The sequence below is a fragment of the Trametes versicolor genome (genome assembly GCF_000271585.1).
Source record: "Trametes versicolor FP-101664 SS1 unplaced genomic scaffold TRAVEscaffold_12, whole genome shotgun sequence".
Taxonomy (NCBI): domain Eukaryota; kingdom Fungi; phylum Basidiomycota; class Agaricomycetes; order Polyporales; family Polyporaceae; genus Trametes; species Trametes versicolor.
In genome coordinates this window covers 130,676-152,269 of record NW_007360332.1, presented here as the reverse complement: position 1 = coordinate 152,269, position 21,594 = coordinate 130,676, and the positions used below count along the sequence as shown (strand labels likewise).

The following is a 21,594-nucleotide window of genomic DNA, read 5'->3' as shown; positions in this document are numbered from 1 at the left end:
TTGATTGCGATGCAGATGGAGACCTGGGAGCATGAGTCGCATCCTATACGACCTGGCGTCAAGTGTGGCGCCAGAGAAACCTCGGCGAGACCAAGGAGGCTTCGCCGCGTGGAACGCCGAAGCGCATTCGAGATTCACGACGGTGATGCGTAGCTCATCGCCACGGCGCCCCAGCCACATTGTCACCTACCCACCCTCGCGGCGCAGGAGAGAACGGTGAAGGCAGGTCCATGGACAGTGTGAACTCGGAGCCATGTCGAAGGCCGCCGGCCAACTCGGAGCCATTGTCAAGGATCACAGGTACGGGAACCTTGACGTTCAGCGGTTGACATAGTAGCGAATTGGGCGATAGCCCTCCTCCTGCGGACGAAAGCGAATGGGGCTCCGACTCGGCAGACGGCACAGAAGGACGCTCTACTCGCATGCTCCGCGTACGAGTCCGGACCATCGGATGTGAATGCGACGGTGGCAATGCGTATGAACTAGGTCCAGATGGGGCGACAGCTTCAGGCCGAGGGAACGCAAGCAGCCCGCTTTCCAGGTCATACTCGGGGCCGCTGCGCCACTCCTCGTCCTCCACATACTCCTGGAAGCCGTAGCCAGACTGGTACCCCGCATGTGGCTCCTCCTCGTCCTCCTCGTCCTCTTCCTCGAGCGAGAACAGGCGCGAGTCCAGCTCCTTCGTCATGACCTTGACGCCCGCACAGGCGCCGGGGATGCCGAACTCAGCGCCCTCGTCCGCCAGGCACGCTAAGCGCGTGCGCCCCGTCTCCTGCGCAGCCTGCGCCTGTAGTTGAGCCACCATCTCCGCGGTGACGGGCTCGCAGCGCGCGAGCGGAGAGCTGCGAGCAGGGGTGGACAATCCGACAAGGGAGAGACGCGCCCCGCCCACGAAGTCGCGACAGCTCCACGCGCGGCGCCGGCTCTTGATCTCCAGAACGGTGAGATCCGAGCCGTTCCGGATGCCCAGCTGCAGGTTGTGGATCTGCCGGGGCGTGGAACCCAGACGGGACAGGATGGAGAACAGCCGTGCGCGGAGATTCGTGAGCGCGTGGTATGCCGACATGTCGAAGTCGTACGGTGGAGGGGAGGGGCTGCGAGGAACCTGAGGGAGCATCTTCGGCTCGACCAGAGGAAGCTTGGCGAAGGACGGCGTAGAAGGAACGAAAGGCGAGCACGTCGGCGAATCGAGGGGCGTGTGTACAGAGGACCCGTCGGTCTCCGTGGTGAGACTGGTCGCGCTCGCGCTGGTGCTCGCAGAGATAGTATCATCCGAGTCGTCCGAATCCCGCGATGACTGGCTGGTCATAGGCGCGGAGCCCACTGCACCGCACGCCATGGCGTCTCCGACGCCCCGCGCGTTCGCATCCATGATCATCTCCCGTAACCGGTCCTCGGTCTGGCGGAGCATGCTCCGAGCAGCCCATGCCGGATACAAGCCAGGCGGATACCCCGCCACCTGCGCAGCCCATTCCATAGGACGAGAGTTGTCCTCAAAGGACGGTGGCCCGGTAGTAGAGAACATGGGATACACGTGCTCGCGAACCGTGTCCAACAAGACAGACCGCGCATATCGACGCAGAATCTGGTCCGGCTCCAGTGGCTTGCACGCCGGGGGAGGAGGGATAGGCTCGCGAGGACGGACGACCAACCTGAAGCCCGACGGCGGCGGTGGGGGAGGCTCGCAAACCGTTGGAGAACCCGGGGGCGAGATCTGAGTGCGAGAGAACGTTGACGCCGAACGAGCATGCCCGGAGGGAATCTTCAGTGGTGGCAGGGACGAAGGAAGGATAGGACCCGAGTTGCGCCCCATGTTGTCCGGGAGGATGCCCTTGAAGGCAGACACGATGGAGCCGAGCAGCGACCTTTGCCGTTTGTGCTTCGAGCGGTGGGAGGACGTGGATATCGACGAAGTCTCGGACTGCAGAGCAGGAGCAGCCTCGGAGACTGGTGCTGATGGCAGATCGTGGCCCCAGGACCTGCGGCCGGACTCCGGGCCTGGGTTGATCCCACGCGCCGTAGACATGACGAGCTCGAGTGAGGCCATGCATCTTGAGACGTTAGCCGTCGACTGGAGTGGCCAGGAGACGGTATATCCGTCGAAAAAGATACACGCGAGCACCTGCTGCCTGACGTCGAAAATGATCTCGGTCATGAGCGCAGACTGCCACGCCGCCTTGTCGAGAGCGTGGATATCCCTAGGATACTCGAGAGCGAGGCCCTCCTCCTGCAAAGCCTCCAGGGTGTCGAGCTGTACGCGCCACGAGCCTGGACAGGGCTTATCGTCGTCGTGCATCGGGTCCGACATGGTGCAATTGAACATTATGTCCGCTTGGCCATACGGAGGGATCACCCGGACGAGCATGTCGGTGAATTAGTGGTGATTAGTTAGGATATATCAATGATTGTAAATGTCGGCCAGCGGGTATATGCTGTAAGTGAAATAGTCAGTACACATCTCTATGAGGCGAAGCCAGCGAGATCGGGAGGGAGTTTTTCAATGACTTGCTGCCCGACAATGGGGCAAGCACTCGATGTACCCGCATCCTCCTCGGCTTCCGTCAGTATCCAGACAATGCATGTGCCGTATGCCCACCCTAGGAAAACGCCTACTTTGCGCAAAAATCGCGACGGCATGAACTGCCGACCAACTCCGAGCGTCTGTGGCTTCGCCTAGCCACAGGACTCTCTTTCCTCCAACGTCCTCCGCAAACCATCGAAGACCATCAAGAACATGACTCACTTGGTATAAAAGACGGCAAAAATCAAGTCTAGAGGACGACGACTGTCCAAGCACTCTGCAGCAGTGGGTTGACGAGGGGGATGTGGCTAGACACGATGATTCGAGGCCGGCAAGAATTACAGTGTCAAGCACGATGATTTCCACGTAGGAGGGACGGCAGGATGATTGAAAAAGAGCAGTTAAGCGCAGATGGAGGTCGTCGCCGGGTGCAATGAGGTCGAGCAACAGCAGGAGGTGGGAGGTCGACCGAAGGGAAAAGTCGGGTACGGGACGACGCCACACCGGGGGGTGACAAAGTGGTCGCAGCAGCGTGACGCGAACGACAAAGAAAACGGGGCACACGACGGTCAGAACCTCATCGGCGCCGTCGGGGACGATGAACACGCACCTACTCTCGTCGACGGGCGGGGGTCGTCGTCGTCGGTGGGCTCGTCGACGAACGCGGCGCTCGCGATGGGCTATATATCGGCTTACGTAATACACTAATACGGCAAAACCACGCATCCCCGTCAGCCGCTCTCGCTCGCGATCAGCTCGACAATCTTCCCGACCAGATTCTTCATCACCTCCGCCTTCTGCTTGCCAATTAGCAGCACCTCTTCGTGCGACACTGTCTCCTCCTTCTGCTGGACAACGGGCTTCCCCGCGAGCTAGGAAGGGCTAGTGAGCTTCGTGAAGTGATGTGCCACCGCAGAGCGGCGAGTAGACGGGCGCAAGGGCTTACCTCCGCCTCTACTTCCTCCTTGATGCTTCTGTACTTCTGCGGGATAACTACCATGTTCGTGACCAGACTGAGGACCATGACTTCCAACCCCTCCTCCTTCCCTACCAGCACCTCAGGCACCGTGCTCATACCGACGACGTCGGCGCCAGCATTTCGCAGCATCCGGCCCTCCGCAGGAGTCTCGTACGTCGGCCCAGACACCCAGGCGTAGACACCCTCAGCGAGCGCGTCTAGCCCGAGCTTGAGTTTGTGCGACGCAAGGAACGCCAGCCGGCGGAGTGAGGCAGAGTAGGCAGAGGACAGGGGGAGGAAGCGGGGGTAGTTGGGCCCAGCCGGGGGGCCGAGAAGCGGGTTCATTCCCGTCAGGTTTGGGAGCGCCAGGTGGTCCTGTATCACAACGACTACGCGACCAGTGTCAGTGTGGGCGCGTAGAGGTTGTGCCAGGCGCACGTACTCGTGCCCACGGCGATGTCAGGGTTGAGCGCGCCAGCGGCGTTCGTGACTGTCGTGTAAGCATCAGCATCGAGCGCACTGAGGTAAGGAGTGAGTACGTACTAATGAGATGGGTTATTCCCAACCGTGCCATCACGCGAATAGGGTATACCACGGTCGCAAGGCCATGTCCCTCGTATGGATGAAGCTATCTAGCCGCAATATCAATAACGGTTCCCTGCATGCGAAGAGAGACGGGTCAAGTCATGCATATTCCCCAGAGCAATGCGTGCACTGTACTCCTGCCGTCATCAGGAACCAGCCGCATGCACCTGAGAAAGTCCGTTGTTTGCGCACGTCAAGGGACAACAGTGAGCAGAGTAGCAGCCACCACCCTACTTCGTTTCGAAGTGTGATGGTGGCAAGAGCCCAGTGCCGTTGCTTTCGTTACACACCCCAGTGAATAGGAGTCATTGCTCGCCACACCAGGGGAAAGTGACCTACGCGTCCAAGCATCGCAACAACCGGGACACCCTCGCCCGGGCCAATCAAGCCAAAAGCGAGCTGGCTCTTGTGTCCAAGGACTACGAAAGGTTATCACGACGCGACGGTGGCGCTGTCAGTCGCACGATCACACACACGGCAGGGTGGGAGGCGTACCTGTGCTCTTGCCGAACCCGGGCAGAGATGCGTAAGGCACCTCCACGACGTCGCGGATCGCGGCGGCGAGCGTGCTCAGCCCGGAGCCACAGACTATGCCGACGCGGGGCCGGCGCAGTTTCTCGGGCAGCACGGATGCGAGCTTCGCGAGTGTCGCCTCGAAGGGGAGCGACTGGGCGTCGGACTGTTCTGCGCCGAGGACTACCATCTTGGCCGGGTTCTCAGGACTGTGGGTGTCTCCTGCGGGCAGGATGTGGTCAGGAGCAGGAGAGATACGAAGGCCGAGATCGATTTTGGGGTCGCCCGATTAGGAAGGCGACTAAGATCATCATCGCGGTATCGGAGCGCCCGAGGGAGGCGCGCACTGGCAACCCGCCCGGCGCATCGAACCCTCTTCCGGTCTCTCTCACACGCTCGTCCCTGTCTGTCGGCGTGAAACCTGCTCCTTGGGTGAGGGCGCGTCATGGAGAAACTGCCGGGCCCTCGCCGCGTCGCGCGCTCACCTACAAGGCAGTGCGACGCCCTCGTCGTATCACCGTTGCATCTTACTTTGTCCCACGAGGTGAGTGCTTCATTGGCTTTCACTCCTATTTTTAGCACACACGTGTAGATCTCACCCTCTTCGAGCTGGGCCGTCTGTAAAGCTTGTTTTCGGCACGGTCATGGGCGGGCCGCTCCGAGGCAGTTACTAGAATGTCTTCCGAGATCCTTTCGTCCGGCCATCAAGGCATCATAGTACCGCTCATGCCCACCGCATTGGAATTTGGAACACAAGAATGACATGGAAGGCGTAGAGTTCCGGGCCGGTAGTTTCTCATAGCCGTACGGGCCGTGAGTGAGTGTCCGCATGCGTTACACATCGATCTGCCAAGTGCGACATCGAGTGACTGCTGCAATGCTCTCCAAGTGCGCGACATGGGAGTTCCACATATAGTATTTATGGAACATGCATCGGATCTCGAGAACCGTGTGGAAGTGCAAGGAGGCCCGGGAAATGCGCACAAAGTTGGTCCGCCACTGCACCCAGCGAGCGAAAGATGTCATTCCGGCGCTGACATGTTAACACCTGTGTGCAGTATTTATGATACCAAATGGCAGACAGACTCATGGTCTACTACCTTTTCCATGCCACCTTTTGCTCCTGGCGCACATGTTTCAGGGACTCTAAACGGTGTGCCTGCTTTCCCGGAAATGTGTCGGTGCCGCGGGATCCCGTGCCACTCGGACAAATGAGCCCATTGTTAAGGATATACTCACCCATGATCGCACATTAGGTTTGACCATTGCGGACAACAGTTGCTATCACCCTTGCCCCCTAACGTAAGTGGCGGACTCGTCGCAGATTTCGAGGAGGATCACTGTCCATACCAAATTGGGCGAGCGCACCGCACCCGGGGCACAGCCACATTGAACCCTGAGCTCGCCGCGGCGTTCGTTTTTGGATCTCGACTCTTGCCGCGATCTCGGCGTCTTTGGCATAACCCTGCGGTACCTCTCTGTTATGCGTGCACGCTCGGCGTCTTGTCTATAGTGAGGCTGTGGTATCGGATACGGCTCAATTACTCCGTGCCGCGCCCGCCGACGCCGTCGGGGCAATGGATCATGGACACCGCAGCTTCAAGCTCCGGATGGTAGCAACGGCGGGATACTAGCAGAGTCCCATTGCAAAGGTGACGTGTCTGCTCAGAACCGACAAACGTACACCGAATATCACGGTGAGGCACCGCAACGACTGGCAGGACTCCCGGTACGGAGGCGAAAAGATAACTTCCGCGCTGTTGATCCCAGCACTAAGCAGTGCTAGTATACCGCCCTCACGTCACTATCGTGCGCCGCATCTTCGTACTAGCACTCCATTTATGCTTCTTCTCCTACCAGAAAGAGAAATTGCACGGGTACGTCGTGTTGACTTGTCGTATGGATATCAGCTCATGCCCAACCCTCTACAGCCACTCAGTTACTCCCGGAGGCTCGTTGCCAGTGACTTCGAGAAATATCCCAGAACGTCAACTGCATTCGTACTGACCTGGCGGCGTCGACATCTGAGCGTGGCGTGAAATGTGGCTTGGAATATCAAACGCGGCCCGTTATTTTTCCCAGCAGCTTCTGGGGTTCGTAACGATCACACGGAACAGTTGTTGGCCGTGCACGTCAAACAAGCAGGTAGACCTTGTGCATCCCCGCTCCGGATCGCTGCCCGCGGTACCGTGCAGTCGGCGACGCGTACACGGCGACAACGCCCCACTGACTCGCGAATTGCTGCGGCTAGGGTCGTCGGTGACCTTGAGAGGTATGTGAACTGTCCTAGCCGGATCTGTCTAACCTGCACTGGCTTAGGAACTGCGTCGTTGCTATTGGGTGACTCACAACCTCCGCGGGACACACAAGGTAGCCGTGGCGGTGTGCTCGTTCGTGCTTGCTGGTCGTTTTGGGCAGAACGCCCGTACACAGGAAGACGAGTATAAAGACCGCCTCTGGCTCGACGGAAGACCCCAGAGCACTCACCTGCACTCTCTTCTGCACTCTCTCCTTCAACCGCTTCCCCACAAACGGTCACCCTCGTTGAAACCCCTCATAACTTACAATGTTTTCTAAAGTCTTCGTATCGTTCCTCGCTCTCGCCGCGGTCGTCTCTGCGGTCCCGTCGAAGAGAGCGTCCTGCAGCAAGGGTCGCAGCGCCAGCAATGCAAAGGTTGGCACTGTAATTGGTATCAGAGTTTGCAGGCATGCTCAACCGTTGATTTCTAGTGCTGCGTCTGGTTTGACGTCCTCGACGATATCCAGACGAACCTGTAAATATTTCTTGCCCTTCTTACATTCTATGTTCTAATATTCTCTGCCACAGTTTCGACGGATCTCAGTGCGGTAAGACCGCCTTCCTTGAACATTGACTGCCAAATGCTCACTCCATGCGCTACTGTAGGAGAGGAAGCTCATGAGTCTCTGCGCGTACGTCAAAACTTTCTTGCATCCGCGCAGCTCGAGAAAATCTCCATTTACTGAACGGCGTCTGTAGTTGACTTTCCACGATGCTATCGGCTTCTCGCCTGCCCTGGCTCGCCAGGGGAAGTTCGGGTACGTACTACGGCCCTCCGCTCAGCGTCAACATCGTACTGATCAAATGCACAGCGGTGGTGGCGCTGACGGCTCCATCATGGCCTTCGCCCAGATCGAGACCAACTTCAAGGCTAGCGTCGGGATGGACGAGATCGTCGAGGAGCAGCGCCCCTTCGCGCTCAAGCACAAGGTTTCCTTCGGTGACTTGTGCGTAATAAACGCATCTCCCTCCTGCCATCATCATCAGCATATTAATCACCTCCACCTATAGCATCCAGTTCGCTGGCGCCGTCGCCGTGAGCAACTGCGCGGGCGGCCCGCGCCTCCAGTTCCTGGCCGGACGCTCGAACCACTCGCAGGTGTCGCCCCCGGACCTCGTCCCGCTGCCCGAGGACCCGGTCGACAAGATCTTCGCGCGCATGGCCGATGCCGGCTTCTCGCCCAACGAGCTCGTCGACCTGCTCGCGTCGCACACCGTCGCTGCGCAGGATCAGATTAACCCGGTCAGTGCGCGCGAATATCTTGCTTAGAGCGGTGGTACTCACACCCCGACCACAGAACGTTCACGGTAGTCCGTTTGACAGCACCCCGTCGACCTTCGATGCTCAGTTCTACGTTGAGGTGCGTCTTCGTCGTGACGCTCAAACGCCATAGTGGTAATCAATTATATACTTATTTCATCGTGTGCTAGACCCTCCTCAAGGGGACGGCCTTCAGTGGCAACGATACCACTGCCAACGTTGGAGAGGCCAAGTCTCCCATCCCTGGGGAGTTCCGCCTCGCGTCTGACGACCTGATCGCCAGGTGCGTTGTCCATGCATTCTGGCTGACTGATGATTTGCGCTCACACTCTATCCTAGGGACCCTCGCTCTGCTTGCGAGTGGCAGTCCTTCGTCAGTAAGTCGCAGATCTCCCATCCCCCTACGCCTAGAATTATTCGCTGACAACGAGACGCGCATCACAGCCAACCAGAAGCTCATGGTGGAGCGCTTCACGCAGGCGATGGCGAAGATGTCCACGCTCGGGAACAACGTGTACGAGCTCGTCGACTGCTCCGAGGTCATCCCCGTCCCCTCCAAGGCCGCCTCGAACGTCGCGCACTTCCCCGACGGCAAGACGATCAAGGACATCGAGCAGTCCTGCAAGGGCACGCCCTTCCCCGTCCTCCAGACCCAGGCCGGCCCGACTTCCGTCCCTGTTGTGTGAGTAGACTGGCCGCCAGGCATTGTTTCGATACTTCAGGAATGCTTACTTGGTTTCGTATAGCCCCGACAGCTAAGCGTGGAGCATACAACACCGGACTTGCCTCTTTTCCATCTGTTTTAATCGCTCGCTTATTTCTTGGATCTGCTTCGAATAATCGTTATTGTGCATCGTGGCGCTAGTGTAATACTCGGAAACTTAGTCGCTGTTGATACGTGTACATCGCCGTCTGTAGCTGTCTATGAATGTTAGTTTATAAGTGGAATATCTCATCATCGCGAGAATCGGCCGACAGCTTCACACTGGTGCTGAAGATAAACTACCTCGCCCGAAGGTTTGATTGATGAATGCTCCGAAATCGCATAGCATTCATCACAGGCATCATGGTTGGACAACGCGGATGGGTAGATGGCATCGGATTCGATGCCAAAATCTATGAAGGGACGGTCGCGTCGGCATGTCTTCGAGTACGCGGATGCATGGCTAAATATAGGCATGGGGGTAGAGCAAAGGAGGTTCCCATTGCGGATAGCAATGCGCGAACGTTGATGGTGATACAGACGACAACAGTTATGCGATGAACAAAGTACGCTCGTGGGCGGATACATCTATGCCGAGAAACAGTGGAGACCGCGACTATCTACGTGCGCCGACAATGAAGTCAGACCAGTACCTTGGAGTTCAAGCTAGAATCCCTCTCCTTCGCCACCACTCTAACACCATCAACAGGGGGTGCCCTACATGCCTGGATCTCTCCAAGCACTCACCAGAACGACCCAATTTCAACGATGGACCTTCGAGCAGGGTGTCGAGTCTGGGACTTGGTCCGGAAGCTTCGGGATCTCGGGCCACTCGCTCTGCTGAAGCGCGGCGGAGAACGCGTCCAAGATGGCGCCATAACCATACAAATGCTGGTGGTCCGGAGGGGGACAATCGTCGTCTGGGTCCCCAGGAAATTCGAAGTTTCCCTCGATCGCGTCCTGCTCAACGAGTTTGGGCGGGAAATGCGTGTAATGTTCCTGGCAGATGTGACCGAGGCGCGTAAGGAGCTCTAGAAAGGGGTGATTTGGGCTGCATTCGAGGTCGAAAACAAACGGGTACCCATTCTGGACGCTCCTGAACTTCAAGCTGCTGCCTCGACCATCTGGTAACGCTAGTTTGTAGATGGTGTTCATCTCTTGGGGAAGACACGCCATATCGGTGGATCCGTGTGGGAGGTACTTGAGCGTACACCAGTTTAGGGTATGATAGGCGGACTCCAGATCGTCAGAAAGCAAGTGGGGCTTTCGAGGATACCACTGCAGAGCAGCAGCCATGAACGGCCAGGCTCCCTATGTACCGTATGGATCAGCATCATGCTCTAAAGGGGACTGAGAGAAGCACATTGTATCGTACCAAGCGGGTCGGCTGCGACATCTCTGGGTGCGCGATATGGACCCTTCTCTTCGCAAGGTCCCAATCGCACAATAGACCAACTGATCGCATCATAGCACCGTCATTGGCGGTATCCAAAATGAGGATGTTCCCGGCGCTGATGTCGCAATGGAGAATCCCATGTTCCTTCCAAGCGTGCTTGTGGGCTGTGAACGGATCCTCGTCAGTAAGGAGCGGAAATAACATGGAATACAGCATCAAACCTAGGAGAGCGTCATGTACAACGGAAGCCAGCTCGCGGGCGTCCTTGAATGATTCTAGGGGACGACACACTTCCTTGAATACAAGCCGTGTGTGCACTCTACCCGGGCATACGCCGTCACGGTCGACATGTCCAGACCGTGATGCCGCAACGACAGCGTGAGCCAGTGACCGTTGGGTCTCCATGCGCGCGTCGAAGACGTCGCCGCCTCCAAGGAGAGTTGGTACGTGCAAGGGCCGCGTCAAAAAGTCCTTCGACAGCTCCAAGTAGACTTCACGCTCCGTTAAGTAGTCGGGCCCCAAATCTAGCCTCCAGTAGTCCTTGATGAAGACGACGGTCCTGCGCTCAAGATCGTAGGCGACGAAGGCCCGAGTTCCATTCCCCATCATGGAGTGGCTCCTGTAGGAAGGTCTCCCTACCAGGAACTCGCGTATGGACCTCGGTGTTTCTGGGCGGACGGGAGATGTTCCGTCCGCGGACCACGGTGCCTGGTAGGAGAGCTTGTGAAGTGGCCAGCCAGGGGTAACCGCTATCCTCAAGGTGTCCCTGACATGGACTGGCAACGTCTGATTATCGGTCAGCTTCGTGAATATCTCAAGCTCGTCACGCGAAGCTAGAGTTGCTGTCGGGTCAAACCCGCGCGTTTGACGGCTCGCGCGCAAGTAACGGAAGAGAAAGGTGCAGAAAGGCTCGGGGTCCTCGATGTAGTTGAATGGCTCCGAAAGGATGACTCCGGCGGGGCCGAATCTGAGAAGCCGAGCATAGTCGTGGTAGACGGTAATCATGGGCATGGACGTTCGATGCTGACGGAAGCACATCTCCGTCGCGTGCTCGGCGACTTCATCCCAGTGCTGGAGTCTGTCGGAGGCTACCGAGGATGCGTCTTTGGACGAATCGATGAGGTCGAAGAACACTGAAGGCGCCGAAGCTCGTCTGTTCTTCACGTCAACCAAGAGTTCCGCCCACGCCCAGACGGCTGTAGCCTGCAAGCGCGACTCGTGAGGAGAATGGCTCTCTAACAAAAGGGTCGGTGTTAGCTCGCGCGCGAATGGTCACATATATCAAGCGCTACCTTGCTGAACGGGGTACTGGGATCCCGAGTCTGCCGTTGACGATGACGAGACGGGAGATGGGTGTCCCGCGCGAGCGGCGTTTTGCATGGAGTACAGAGCCAACAGAGCATTCCGAGGGAGCCCATCCCGTTTCTCGGCGGACGCTGCGTCGGCCTGGCTGGGAATGTCGTCCACGATCCCCATCGAGTACTCCCTGGCGTCGAGTTTCCTGAAGAGATCGTTGAACCCGTTACACTGCGCCAACCCTACGTCAATCTAGCGATCCCCAAGAGTCGTGGTACGTACCAAACTTGTATACATGGCCCTTTCCCCGGATCGGAGCTCGATGTCAGAGAAGGGTCTGAAGTCTGTGTACACCAGCTCGAGCGGGAGAGGGTCGCCGGGAAAGCATATATGCAGCCACTCCCCGACGGGTAGGGTGACGCAGCGACACATCTTGTTCGCGACGTTTGCGACTATCTGACACTCGTGAGGGAAGCAGTTCAAGCTCTTGTCGGCCTGCATAGCAACCATCCTCATGGATGGCCGGTTAGATTCGAGCTGGAATACGCGTGCTCGGTTAGGCGGTGGGACCGGCGCTCCATGAGGTAGGAACGGCTTCGAATTCCCGCCATGTTCATTCCCGCCGGGTTCGTGTGTCGTGGGCTTGAGCAGCAGCGCTGCCCAAACTCCAGTGCCATGGTCTTCATACAGACGATGAGAAGTGCGCAGGTATTGCACATGGGTGAACTCGTATCTGTGTTGAAGAGTGGTCGTTTAGCTTACGCCGTCGGAAACATGAATGAGCATGTATCACCTTATGCCGTAGCTTGCTCCTTCGGTCCTCGGGCCCCGGGCGTCGAGGTTCACGTCTCAGTCAGCTAGATACAGCGATCTTCCCTCGGGCATGGTCATTCTGGACTCTTCCCACTAATCTCCTCACTCACTCACGTACGAGGCAGCGTAAAAGTGCCTCGTACCACAACACTCACGCTTGAACCCAGCAGAAAGAAAAGTGGCGAATGTGATATCGTATGTCAATAAGACTGGTACCCACAACGCCTGCGTGCAAAGCTAGCGCCTTGCGATCCCTCCTACCTGCGTTTCCTTCGCACCGGCCCTACAACCCAGACGCCTTCCGCGCACCCGCCGAAAGCACAGCCAAGTTCGGCTGCGACGACGCGGCCAGCGCACTCAACGGGCTCGCCCCGCGCCCCGCCGGCACCGCTGGCGGCTTTCGTCGCTTCTTCACGGGCGGCGGCGGCGCAGCTCGTCGTTGCGGCGACGGTACTGTTGCGGACGAGCCGAGCGACGTGCTCGACGACGATGCAGAGCTCGGCGCAGACGCCGCGAATGCGAATGAGCGGTCCGTCGGTGAGAGCAATCCAGCCTGCCCCGGGGACGTTGGGGAGAGGACGCGGATCTCGGGTGGGGAGCCGCCCGCGGGCTCGTCCACGTACGGCGCCGTGTCGTCGAGGAGGTGGTGTGCGGCGAGCGGATCCGGCTGTAGCGACAAGGACGAGAAGCTGCTCGTCGTGCCCTCGACGTCGAACGAGCCCGCACGGAAGCGGTGCTTCACCGCGGCGGCGCTAGAGTGCGTCGTCGCCGCCGCAACGCGTGGGAGGCTCCCGCCGCTGTCCCCGCTGCCGTGGCGGACCGCGTGTACTGACACCGCGCGCGCGGACACCTTGTATGGCGGCTCGTCTGCGCGCGAGTGTGGATGTGGATGTGATGGCTGGCTAGGGCGTGGCTTCTGGGCGGACGAGGATGAGGCCGCGGGGAGTGGGAGGTGCTCCGCGCTGCGGCTTGTCTTCCCGTTCTTTCCGCGCAGTGAGCCCATCCGGTCCAGTTGTGGCTTCATGCCGCCCGCTCCAGACATCGGCCCCGCGGAGTGAGGCGCTGGAGCGGCGGAAACCGCGTCCAGCCCTGGGCTATCGCCGCGCTGTATGTCCCCGTCCCACATGCTAAACTTGCGCTGCTCCGCTGTCCTCGCAGTTGCGGACTTGCGGAACTGGACGCACCACTCGCCGCTTAGACAGCGATCGACGAGGCGCTTCGTGGTGGGATCGATGTCGCGAATGGACTCGTTCTCGACTAAGTTCTCGAGCGTGCGCACGATTTGTGGGCGTTTGTAAGGCATGTTCCGCAGCTGCGTCTTGGTGAGGAGTGGGTGGAGGACGCGTAGGTATGTATGTCGCAACTGGAGGCGCCCGATCAATATCATGGCGAATATGACTGATGGAATGCACCCACCGACTCGTTCTCCTCGTCGATATCGCCGATCTCGCGAAGAAATACATCCACGAGTACACACAGGTCGTTGGTGTAGAAGTACTCCGCCATGCCCTTCGTCGTGAAAAGCAGGTAGAGCAGCTTCAACACGAGGAGCTGCATGCAGAGATCCTCCGCGGTCCGGTTGGCCCGATTCAACATGAAGATCAGGTTCTCGCCGAACGTAGGGCTCGTCGAAGCTCGGAGCATGAGCACGCGCAGCACCCGGTTCGCGTGTTCCGGACTTCGCGACTCCGCTTGCTGTTGCGCCAATCCGCCCTGCGATAACGGGGTATGAGGCTGCAGAGACGCGACCATGAATTGCTCGTTCAGTGCGACCTGTGTTGTGTTAGAGCGTGTGGTATACAGCGAATTGAATAGAGCTTACAAGGAGTTTGATCACTGAATAATTGAAAGACTCGTCCTGCATTGTGCGTGTCTGTTCGACGAGGTCGTAAAGGTAATCTATGAAATCGTCGTCGAATATTCCTGCGATTACGCGCTTAGCCACGCGGAGTTCGACCGGACGCAAGGCACATAGACTCACGAAGATCGGGTATTGACATCTTCTGCACTCTACAGACTTCATATAGAAGCCTTACCGAGAGTGATCTCAGTTTCGCCTCGATAGGCACCTCAATAGCGCGTTCCGCACCAGAGTTTGAGTCTGTGCCTGCACCGTAGAAGCCGTCCTCTACTTCCGGGTCGACGTCGAGCCGGATGTGGTCCATAAGTAGAGGGAGAAGTGGCTGCCAGCGTTTCTGTGAGCGCAGAAAAGCGGGTTTCCGGCGACCCCATGAGAGCATGATGCTGTACAGGATCATCTCTAGATGTGGGTCGGTGTTCTACGGAGCCGGGAGATTAGTCTATAAAAAAAGGAAGCAAAAGCAGAGGCCTGTTCCAACACATACCGTCTGCGCGTCGCCGGTCAATAACTCGCTCAGGCGTTCGCTGTGAAAAGCGAATAGCTCCGAGGCTAGCAGTTTATCGCATGCATGTTCGAGCTGCATAGGGCTTTGCAGGTACTGTTCTGTTTGATCATTTTCCACGGGCCGCACAAATCACACGCCAAAGATATCTGACGTGAGCTACGGAGCGCGCACCACGGTAAGTCCGGCACGCACCATGGTATGCCGCGCAGAAGGACGCGTACCGCCGCAAGGTGGCGTCGAGTCTGGAGAGGGTGCAGTCCTCCGGTAGTCTCAGTATATCGTCCAATTCTATCAAGGACTATGATCAGCTGCAGTACGACAGTGAACGTGCATGAACTGGGGCGTAGGGACGTGCAAAGGGCGGTAGATCGGTGCGGTATAGGTATACTTCTCGACTCGCAAGACGCAGGGTAGGCAACACAATCGTAAAACCCGTCATACATGATGCCATGCGTCGGGTGTGCCAACGTCCCCACTGCATGAAGTGGTGCGCCCGCTTCTTCTGGAGAGTCATGAAGGATGAACACGCACCTGACCAAAACTGTTGGGCAGTGTCGATGATGTACACAATCCCAAAGACCTCCTTTGGTAGCGCGTGCATCCCGGTAAAATTGTAGAGGGTGTGTATGCGCAAATGGCGACTCCGGGACCCGCGGAAGATGAGAAGCCGATAGCGTGTGTGGGCTTGTCCGGGAAAGCCGCGTTCTCTACGAACGGAACTGTTGAGGCCGCGTTATTCGAGGGGGTGGTGTGAAGCACAAGTAGTCACTATGGCGAAGCTAGAGGATCCGATGTAGCTTTCCTTGGATCGATTGCTGTGTGCGGGGATGAGAGCCGGAGGTGGAGGCGTCTGTTCCGCGGGTGTAAGGTTCCGGATTCCAGTGTGCTATTGCTGTGTGAGATCTCTAAGAGAGGAATGGATGCGGTGGATGAGGCCGAGGTCTCCTGGGATGCGAGGGTCCGATGGTCGTCGTGGCGGGGTCGTCGTGGCAGGAAGAGAGAACGGTGAAGGGAGAGGAGCGTGTTTTCGCCTGGCTGCCGCCATCAAGCTTCACGGAGCGCTTGGGCGTGCGCCAAGCGCCCGTCATTATAGCCACGTGGCTTTTGTGCCTCAATAATCGACGTCACCGCAAACTGTGGCTAACTCCGAGCCGCGCTGCCCATATTGTTTCTTCTCTGTTCCTTCAAGTGCTACGCTATCCAGTTGATCATGGTTTTCAAAGGATTTCAATGTTCTCTTCTATCGTTTAAATCGCGGTCCAACAACATCGGCATAAGTCACAGATCAGCGAAAGGGACGCCAGAATATCAATACTAGTATTTTAACTCCCTGATCGCGATACAAGGTGCGGCTCCAAACCTTGTTTTGTTCCATGTATAAATCAGAACTCCATGTCTTCTAGGACACATCAAGATCCACAAAGTGACACACAGGAGGTCTTTAGACCGCCAGCCATAAAACATCGGGCAGTGGTGCATCCACCGCGTAAACTGGCAGTATCGCCGCCCAGGCCTCGTGTACGCCACCTGATCATGAGCGAATTGCCTGCTCCATGAACGCGCCGGATTGTCACGGGGAGCTGACCGCTGGATAGCGGCTAGCAAGCCGTACGGCCAAGCCAAACGACACGATTGCACCGATAACTTTCGCCAAAAGGTAGGCACTATACTCCGACTCAATGCATTCGACACGACATCACGAGCAACATAAGACCCAGACAACCCCAATCCGCAGAACCCCCTTCAAGCTCCCGTGCCCCCACATTTCGCCCTCCCTCCCTTCCAGCCGAGCGAGCCCGCGCGCCGCTCACTCGCAGTTGCAGAATCCAACATCGAGGCGGGCCGAGTTCCCGTTAAAGTCAAAGTTGTAGATCCCGCCGTCCTTGTGCCCGTAGCACTGGTCGATCACCTGCTGGAACCCGTCCCAGCACTCCTGCTGCGTCGCGAACTGCCCGTCGAGCGTGACGTGCGCCCAGCCCCAGCTGATCCCGCCCGAGTGCGACCAGTCGCTGCCGCCGCAGAAGGTCTGGCGGGCGGACTCGACGCTGTCGTGGGACTCGCAGTTCTTGCAGCCGGACTGGGAGTAGCAGGTGGCTGCGAGCGCCGAGGGCGCGGCGGACGCGAGGGCGAGGGCGAGGGTGGTGAGGGCGGCGAAGTTGAGCTGCATGGCGGTGATGATGAGGAGAGCTGTGGATGGGGCTCTTGTCAGTGCTGACCGATGTGCGGCTCGATGCTCGGGACGTACTGGTTTGTAGGTGAGTGATTTAGTTGGTGTGAGAGCGATAATCTGCTGACTCGAGTGCTTGGTGCTGAAGACGAGGGTCATCCTCGACCTGCTTATATGCACTCCCTGAGCGTCAGGATCCAGCTCTCGATGGCCTTGCAGGTTTCACGCACGTTCGGGTGTCGGGCGTACTCTCTGTGGACCTCTAGCCCGTACAACCCGCCTAGTACTGTTTCCAATGGTCGGCCCGAGTGTGTGCGCGTACCACTGACACACAATCCGCAGAAGCATACCGTGCCCAGGAGCGGTCCCCCGACCTTCTCGTACACCCGTCGCTAGCTGTGTCTCCTGACACCCGTGCGTACGGACAAAAACAAATAGGTGTGGTCAACATCTCACCACACAACCCCGCTCGCTCAGTGCTCCGTTCTATCCCGACCACAAGCAGTGCGCGCATCAGGGTCGGGTGGCCTTCCCCGAGGCTCGGTGAACAGGACACACCAGCGGCTGCCCGGGAGCGAGGCCGACGGCCCAGACCTACAAAGGTTAACTGGTATTTTGCCCCGCTCCGAGGCGCTTCCTGTGTGTCCACGCTTTGTCCGGAGTTTAACGCGTAGGCGGCTAGTTATTGCTCCCGCATCCTCCGAGATGCTAGAGTATGGGGCGCCACTTAGGTCCGGTGAACACGACTGGAATCTTCCATTGCACAGACATGTTGGTGTTGAAATGTGGTGGGCAATATTGCATGCGGGGCCCGCCGCTGTCGGGCAGGATGATATTCTCCACCGATGGTGAATGTTGATCTCACTGCGTACAACGCGTATTATTTCGACATTCCTGTTTGTTGCTCTTTCAAAGGCGATCGCAGCTTGATGGTTTAAGAAAGAACTAGTGGCCGTACCGGGTAAATAGTATATATTTTCTGATGACCCCCGCGCGTCGGGCACCCTATACTGGAGCTTATGTCTCTAGAAATTCTCGAGCAACGGACCATGGACGAGTCGGGGTGATGCTGTGCAAGAGCCACTGGTGATCTGTCGAGACACATTACTGCGGGCGTTCATTGTATCGCCCACGACAGCGCTTGCAATCCGGGGCACTGGCATATTGACCGTTGCCGGGGGTTTCGAGGGAATGTTTGCCAAGCTGTTGATTGAGCGCTGTATAGCAGGCCCACTTCAGGCGAGGCTCCCAAGACACACAACTACATGGCTTCGGGCGTAAGGCTTCGGGCTCGGACTCGGAGACAACATAGTCAACAGACCGTCGGCCACCTAACGGTGCAAAGAAAATACGAATGAGCTGGACCAAAGCGCCTCCACGAGTCAACATTGAGACCGTCAGTACGTACGACGCGATGACAGCGCGACGGCGGGCGTGCCGATGTTCCTCCAGGGTAGTGCATTCTTGCAGAGCGAATCGCCCAGAACAGCGCGTCGCAAGTGAAATTGTGTCGGGTGTAACGCTCATGTGGTTGTGCGACGCCGTTGTTCCAGCGGCCAGATTGAGTCTGGTGTGATTCTAGGCGGGTGAGAAGCACTGCGAGAGCGTCTTGTGTACGCTATTTGTTGCGTGGAAAGCGCGGAGGGGATGTCTGTAAGAACGATGAGCGCGTTGTTGTGTTCGGATAGTGAGAAACAACTCGGGGCGGGTTGTGCGGGTGGAGTGCATCCCGAGGACACGCCCGACGCCCGAACGTGCGTGGAACATGCAATGCCGGCGAGAGCTGGATCCTGACGCTCAGGGAGTGCATATAAGCAGGTCGAGGATGACCCTCGTCTTCAGCACCAAGCACTCGAGTCAGCAGTCTTTCGCTCTCACACCAACTAAACCACTCACCTACAAACCAGTACGTCCCGAGCATCGAGCCGCACATCGGTCAGCACTGACAAGAGCCCCATCCACAGCTCTCCTCATCATCACCACCATGCAGCTCAACTTCGCCGCCCTCACCACCCTCGCCCTCACCCTCGCGTCCGCCGCGCCCACCGCCCTCGCAGCCACCTGCTACTCCCAGTCTGGCTGCAAGAACTGCGAGACGCACGACAGCGTCGAGTCCGCCCGCCAGACCTTCTGCGGCGGCAGCGACTGGTCGCACGCGGGCGGAATCAGCTGGGGCTGGGCGCACGTCACGCTCGACGGGCAGTTTGCGACGCAGCAGGAGTGCTGGGACGGGTTCCAGCAGGTGATCGACCAGTGCTACGGGCACAAGGACGGCGGGATCTACAACTTCGACTTCAACGGGAACTCGGCGCGCCTTGATGTCGGGTTCTGTAACTGCGAGTGAGCAGGCAAAGGGGCGAAGGGGGAAAGGGGAGTTACGGACGGGAGGGAGTAGTTGAAGGGGATTTTGCGGCCGGGGTTGTTTGGGTCTTATGTTGCTCGTGATGTTGTGTTGGATGCGTTTGGATTATAATGCCTACCTTTTGGCCAGAAAAGTCGGTTTGATCGCTCCCGGTACCGCACGACTCCACGCGACGCGTTACTGTGAATCCTCCATAGATTGCTTCAACTGCGACGACGCTCCAAGTAGGCCGATACATAGTCAACCACAAATCAGAACTAAACGGGGACAACCCTGTCCTGATCCTCGCCGTCTGGGACTAAGTGGTTCGTCTCGTCGTCGGTGTGGTGAGTTTTCGCGAGGCCGATCCGCGAATTAGCGATGTCGTACACAGCATAGTACCTCTCAAGGAACGACATCCCGTTGATGAAATCGAGTCCTCTCCCGGAGTCGCTCTGCAGGTCAGCGACGATGAGGTATATGCCGTCCTCCGCTCCGCCGATGTCGGCATTGAGCTGTTGGACGAAGATAGCTGAGAGTGAGCGTGTGGCAGCGACAACGGTAAGACTTCTACGTACCGCGCGCGGCCATATCTGGGCATCCGGAGTCAACGCATAGTCGATCTGCCAGTCGTGATAGGTGAGTGACTTCTCTATGCGACAGGCGTCCTGGTCAACCCACATCTCCGATCTTGAAATACAGGTTTTGAAGATTTCCGTATTGTTCTTGCGTGATGCTCAGAAGTCCGGTGTCGTCATCCGCCTTGGCTCCGGTGAAGTCCTGATATCTCTGGAACGCATCTAGAAACAGGTAAGATAGTAATAAGTTTTTTGAAGGGCCTCGTTCAGAGGTAACGTACCCGAGGCAATCAAAATGAGCGTAGTGCCTGTGTCAAGGATACCCGCAGCGGTATCAAGGACACTTCCCATGTCGCCATACCTGATCGACTGGTCGTAACCAACGAAATGGCTGGCCGGCGAGACGGTGGTAAGGGGCCTAACCATCACCGCGGTCAGAGGACGTTACTCGCATTACCGCAGACACTGAGTGCAATGCTTACACATAACTAAGATCTCCGTCGAATTTTGAACGATCGACGCCCCCAAAAGTCATCTCGCCGTTCTTCTGATCCACGTACTGTGAAGGGCTGAAGGAGATGCCAAGTTCGTAGCTGTCAAGAAGACCCAAGTCCCACGCAGTATCGGTCACGGTGGACAAGCATTTCTTCGGATTGTTGATAAGCGTCCCTATGCACGCAGGATATCAGAACTGAATGGAAGGTTGCGAAGACTGATCAGTCACGTACCACAGGTCAAGTCTTGCGGCCCGACGCTATATGGAAGTCAGTGTGGCTCCGCACTGACAGGTGAGAAGTCTCACCCAAGGATACCGTCCACCCCATCGAATCCCATGGCTTGCGCTGCTACGCCTATAGACTGACTCGGAAGATTGAGACCATCGGCCAGAGTGACATTTTCGATGACCTCAAAGCCTGGAATTATTGATTGGTGTCATTTGTTATTGGAAACGAGGAGCGTGTGCAACTCAACATACCCGTAAAAGATCCACTTCCGTAGGTAACAGACTGGCAGAAAGCGAAGGGGGTTCAGGCACGTCTCCTGAGGCGGTAAATCAAGCGCACTTACGACGATGTCTCCCGTCGGCCTAGTAGATGCAGAAGGTACGAATGGCTTCCCCGCACCCACCCAGGTGTTCGAGCTACCCGTGTCTACCAGGAGTGAATCTTTTCTCGTTGAGCTGTCAATCAGTACTATACAGATTAGAGCAGCTGGACAGATACTCACATGGAGTTGAGCCAACGAGAACCTAGGTAAAGCAGTTAGACCTAAACAATCTAACGTTTCAAGCACACGTACCTCGACGACGTAGCTAACAGCTTGAGAAATTGCGACGTCGTTGAAAGCCTGCCCGACAGCGAAACTGCCTCCCGCAGGACCTGTCGCGTCGCTTGCTTGAGAGCGCTGCCTCGTAGCCCTCGCGCGATCCTGGTCGAACTTGACAATATTGGCGGAGCCTGTGCTGTTGACCCGTTTGGCTAGCGGGAGCATCATCCGCGGCCTTGAGGCCATGCTCAGAACATTGGGGGAGAGTATCGCGTTGGATGACGAGAGGCCCGTGTTGGAGAGCGTTGAGAACGGCCCAGCACCGAGTGGAGGGATTGGAGAGGACGAAGCTGAAAGAGTGACTGTGAGTAAAAGAATGAATAGGCTGTGGGTAGACATTGTGGCCGGGAAGGGTGTCGGGGGAAGGGGAGGGGAGGGTGCGGGAGAAGAGGGAGGGAGGCCTGGCCATCGTAACGATATCGGTCCCCTTATATACCCTGTCAGAATATGTGAAGAAGTCCGTTCGATCGA

General features: G+C 57.6%; 8 protein-coding genes across 8 annotated transcripts; 2 read left to right on the top strand and 6 right to left on the bottom strand.

The window, feature by feature from the left end:
• Nucleotides 1-154: 154 nt before the first annotated feature.
• Nucleotides 155-2,365, bottom strand: TRAVEDRAFT_23620 (uncharacterized protein; the record flags this gene model as incomplete). Its single annotated transcript, XM_008045120.1, has 1 exon — nucleotides 155-2,365. One exon carries the CDS (start codon nucleotides 2,363-2,365, stop codon nucleotides 155-157), a length of 2,211 nt encoding a protein of 736 aa, XP_008043311.1.
• An 887-nt stretch (nucleotides 2,366-3,252) lies between these two features.
• TRAVEDRAFT_39957 (inosine guanosine and) lies at nucleotides 3,253-4,767 on the bottom strand (the record flags this gene model as incomplete). Its single annotated transcript, XM_008045221.1, has 6 exons — nucleotides 3,253-3,393; nucleotides 3,468-3,868; nucleotides 3,922-3,969; nucleotides 4,023-4,107; nucleotides 4,404-4,483; nucleotides 4,560-4,767. The coding sequence occupies 6 exons, from the start codon at nucleotides 4,765-4,767 to the stop codon at nucleotides 3,253-3,255; spliced, it is 963 nt and encodes a 320-aa protein (XP_008043412.1).
• Nucleotides 4,768-7,143: 2,376 nt separating this feature from the next.
• MnP11s (versatile peroxidase VPS1) lies at nucleotides 7,144-8,896 on the top strand (the record flags this gene model as incomplete). Its single annotated transcript, XM_008045430.1, has 12 exons — nucleotides 7,144-7,251; nucleotides 7,308-7,351; nucleotides 7,405-7,424; nucleotides 7,483-7,508; nucleotides 7,576-7,634; nucleotides 7,689-7,823; nucleotides 7,888-8,119; nucleotides 8,175-8,237; nucleotides 8,308-8,420; nucleotides 8,477-8,514; nucleotides 8,582-8,819; nucleotides 8,884-8,896. The coding sequence occupies 12 exons, from the start codon at nucleotides 7,144-7,146 to the stop codon at nucleotides 8,894-8,896; spliced, it is 1,089 nt and encodes a 362-aa protein (XP_008043621.1).
• A 706-nt stretch (nucleotides 8,897-9,602) lies between these two features.
• Nucleotides 9,603-12,048, bottom strand: TRAVEDRAFT_52317 (uncharacterized protein; the record flags this gene model as incomplete). The annotated part of the gene is made up of 5 exons (XM_008045252.1): nucleotides 9,603-10,151; nucleotides 10,216-10,400; nucleotides 10,458-11,471; nucleotides 11,529-11,763; nucleotides 11,815-12,048. 5 exons carry the CDS (start codon nucleotides 12,046-12,048, stop codon nucleotides 9,603-9,605), a joined length of 2,217 nt encoding a protein of 738 aa, XP_008043443.1.
• A 471-nt stretch (nucleotides 12,049-12,519) lies between these two features.
• Nucleotides 12,520-15,358, bottom strand: TRAVEDRAFT_31450 (uncharacterized protein). The gene is made up of 7 exons (XM_008045169.1): nucleotides 15,243-15,358; nucleotides 14,904-14,999; nucleotides 14,691-14,809; nucleotides 14,327-14,624; nucleotides 14,168-14,268; nucleotides 13,762-14,118; nucleotides 12,520-13,708 (listed from the first exon to the last, which is right to left on the bottom strand). Exons 1-7 carry the CDS (start codon nucleotides 15,310-15,312, stop codon nucleotides 12,629-12,631), a joined length of 2,121 nt encoding a protein of 706 aa, XP_008043360.1. The 5' UTR covers nucleotides 15,313-15,358; the 3' UTR covers nucleotides 12,520-12,628.
• A 1,041-nt stretch (nucleotides 15,359-16,399) lies between these two features.
• TRAVEDRAFT_31449 (uncharacterized protein) lies at nucleotides 16,400-17,094 on the bottom strand. Its single transcript, XM_008045168.1, has 2 exons — nucleotides 17,027-17,094; nucleotides 16,400-16,966 (listed from the first exon to the last, which is right to left on the bottom strand). The coding sequence occupies exon 2, from the start codon at nucleotides 16,876-16,878 to the stop codon at nucleotides 16,519-16,521; it is 360 nt and encodes a 119-aa protein (XP_008043359.1). The 5' UTR covers nucleotides 16,879-16,966; nucleotides 17,027-17,094; the 3' UTR covers nucleotides 16,400-16,518.
• Nucleotides 17,095-18,655: 1,561 nt separating this feature from the next.
• On the top strand, nucleotides 18,656-19,331 carry TRAVEDRAFT_31448 (uncharacterized protein). The gene is made up of 3 exons (XM_008045167.1): nucleotides 18,656-18,714; nucleotides 18,775-19,224; nucleotides 19,294-19,331. Exon 2 carries the CDS (start codon nucleotides 18,863-18,865, stop codon nucleotides 19,220-19,222), a length of 360 nt encoding a protein of 119 aa, XP_008043358.1. The 5' UTR covers nucleotides 18,656-18,714; nucleotides 18,775-18,862; the 3' UTR covers nucleotides 19,223-19,224; nucleotides 19,294-19,331.
• Nucleotides 19,332-19,417: 86 nt separating this feature from the next.
• On the bottom strand, nucleotides 19,418-21,309 carry TRAVEDRAFT_60745 (aspartic peptidase A1; the record flags this gene model as incomplete). The annotated part of the gene is made up of 12 exons (XM_008045429.1): nucleotides 19,418-19,429; nucleotides 19,540-19,734; nucleotides 19,798-19,842; nucleotides 19,901-20,019; nucleotides 20,079-20,215; nucleotides 20,280-20,466; nucleotides 20,526-20,551; nucleotides 20,600-20,711; nucleotides 20,774-20,804; nucleotides 20,866-20,963; nucleotides 21,025-21,046; nucleotides 21,097-21,309. The coding sequence occupies 12 exons, from the start codon at nucleotides 21,307-21,309 to the stop codon at nucleotides 19,418-19,420; spliced, it is 1,197 nt and encodes a 398-aa protein (XP_008043620.1).
• Between the last annotated feature and the right edge of the window lie 285 nt (nucleotides 21,310-21,594).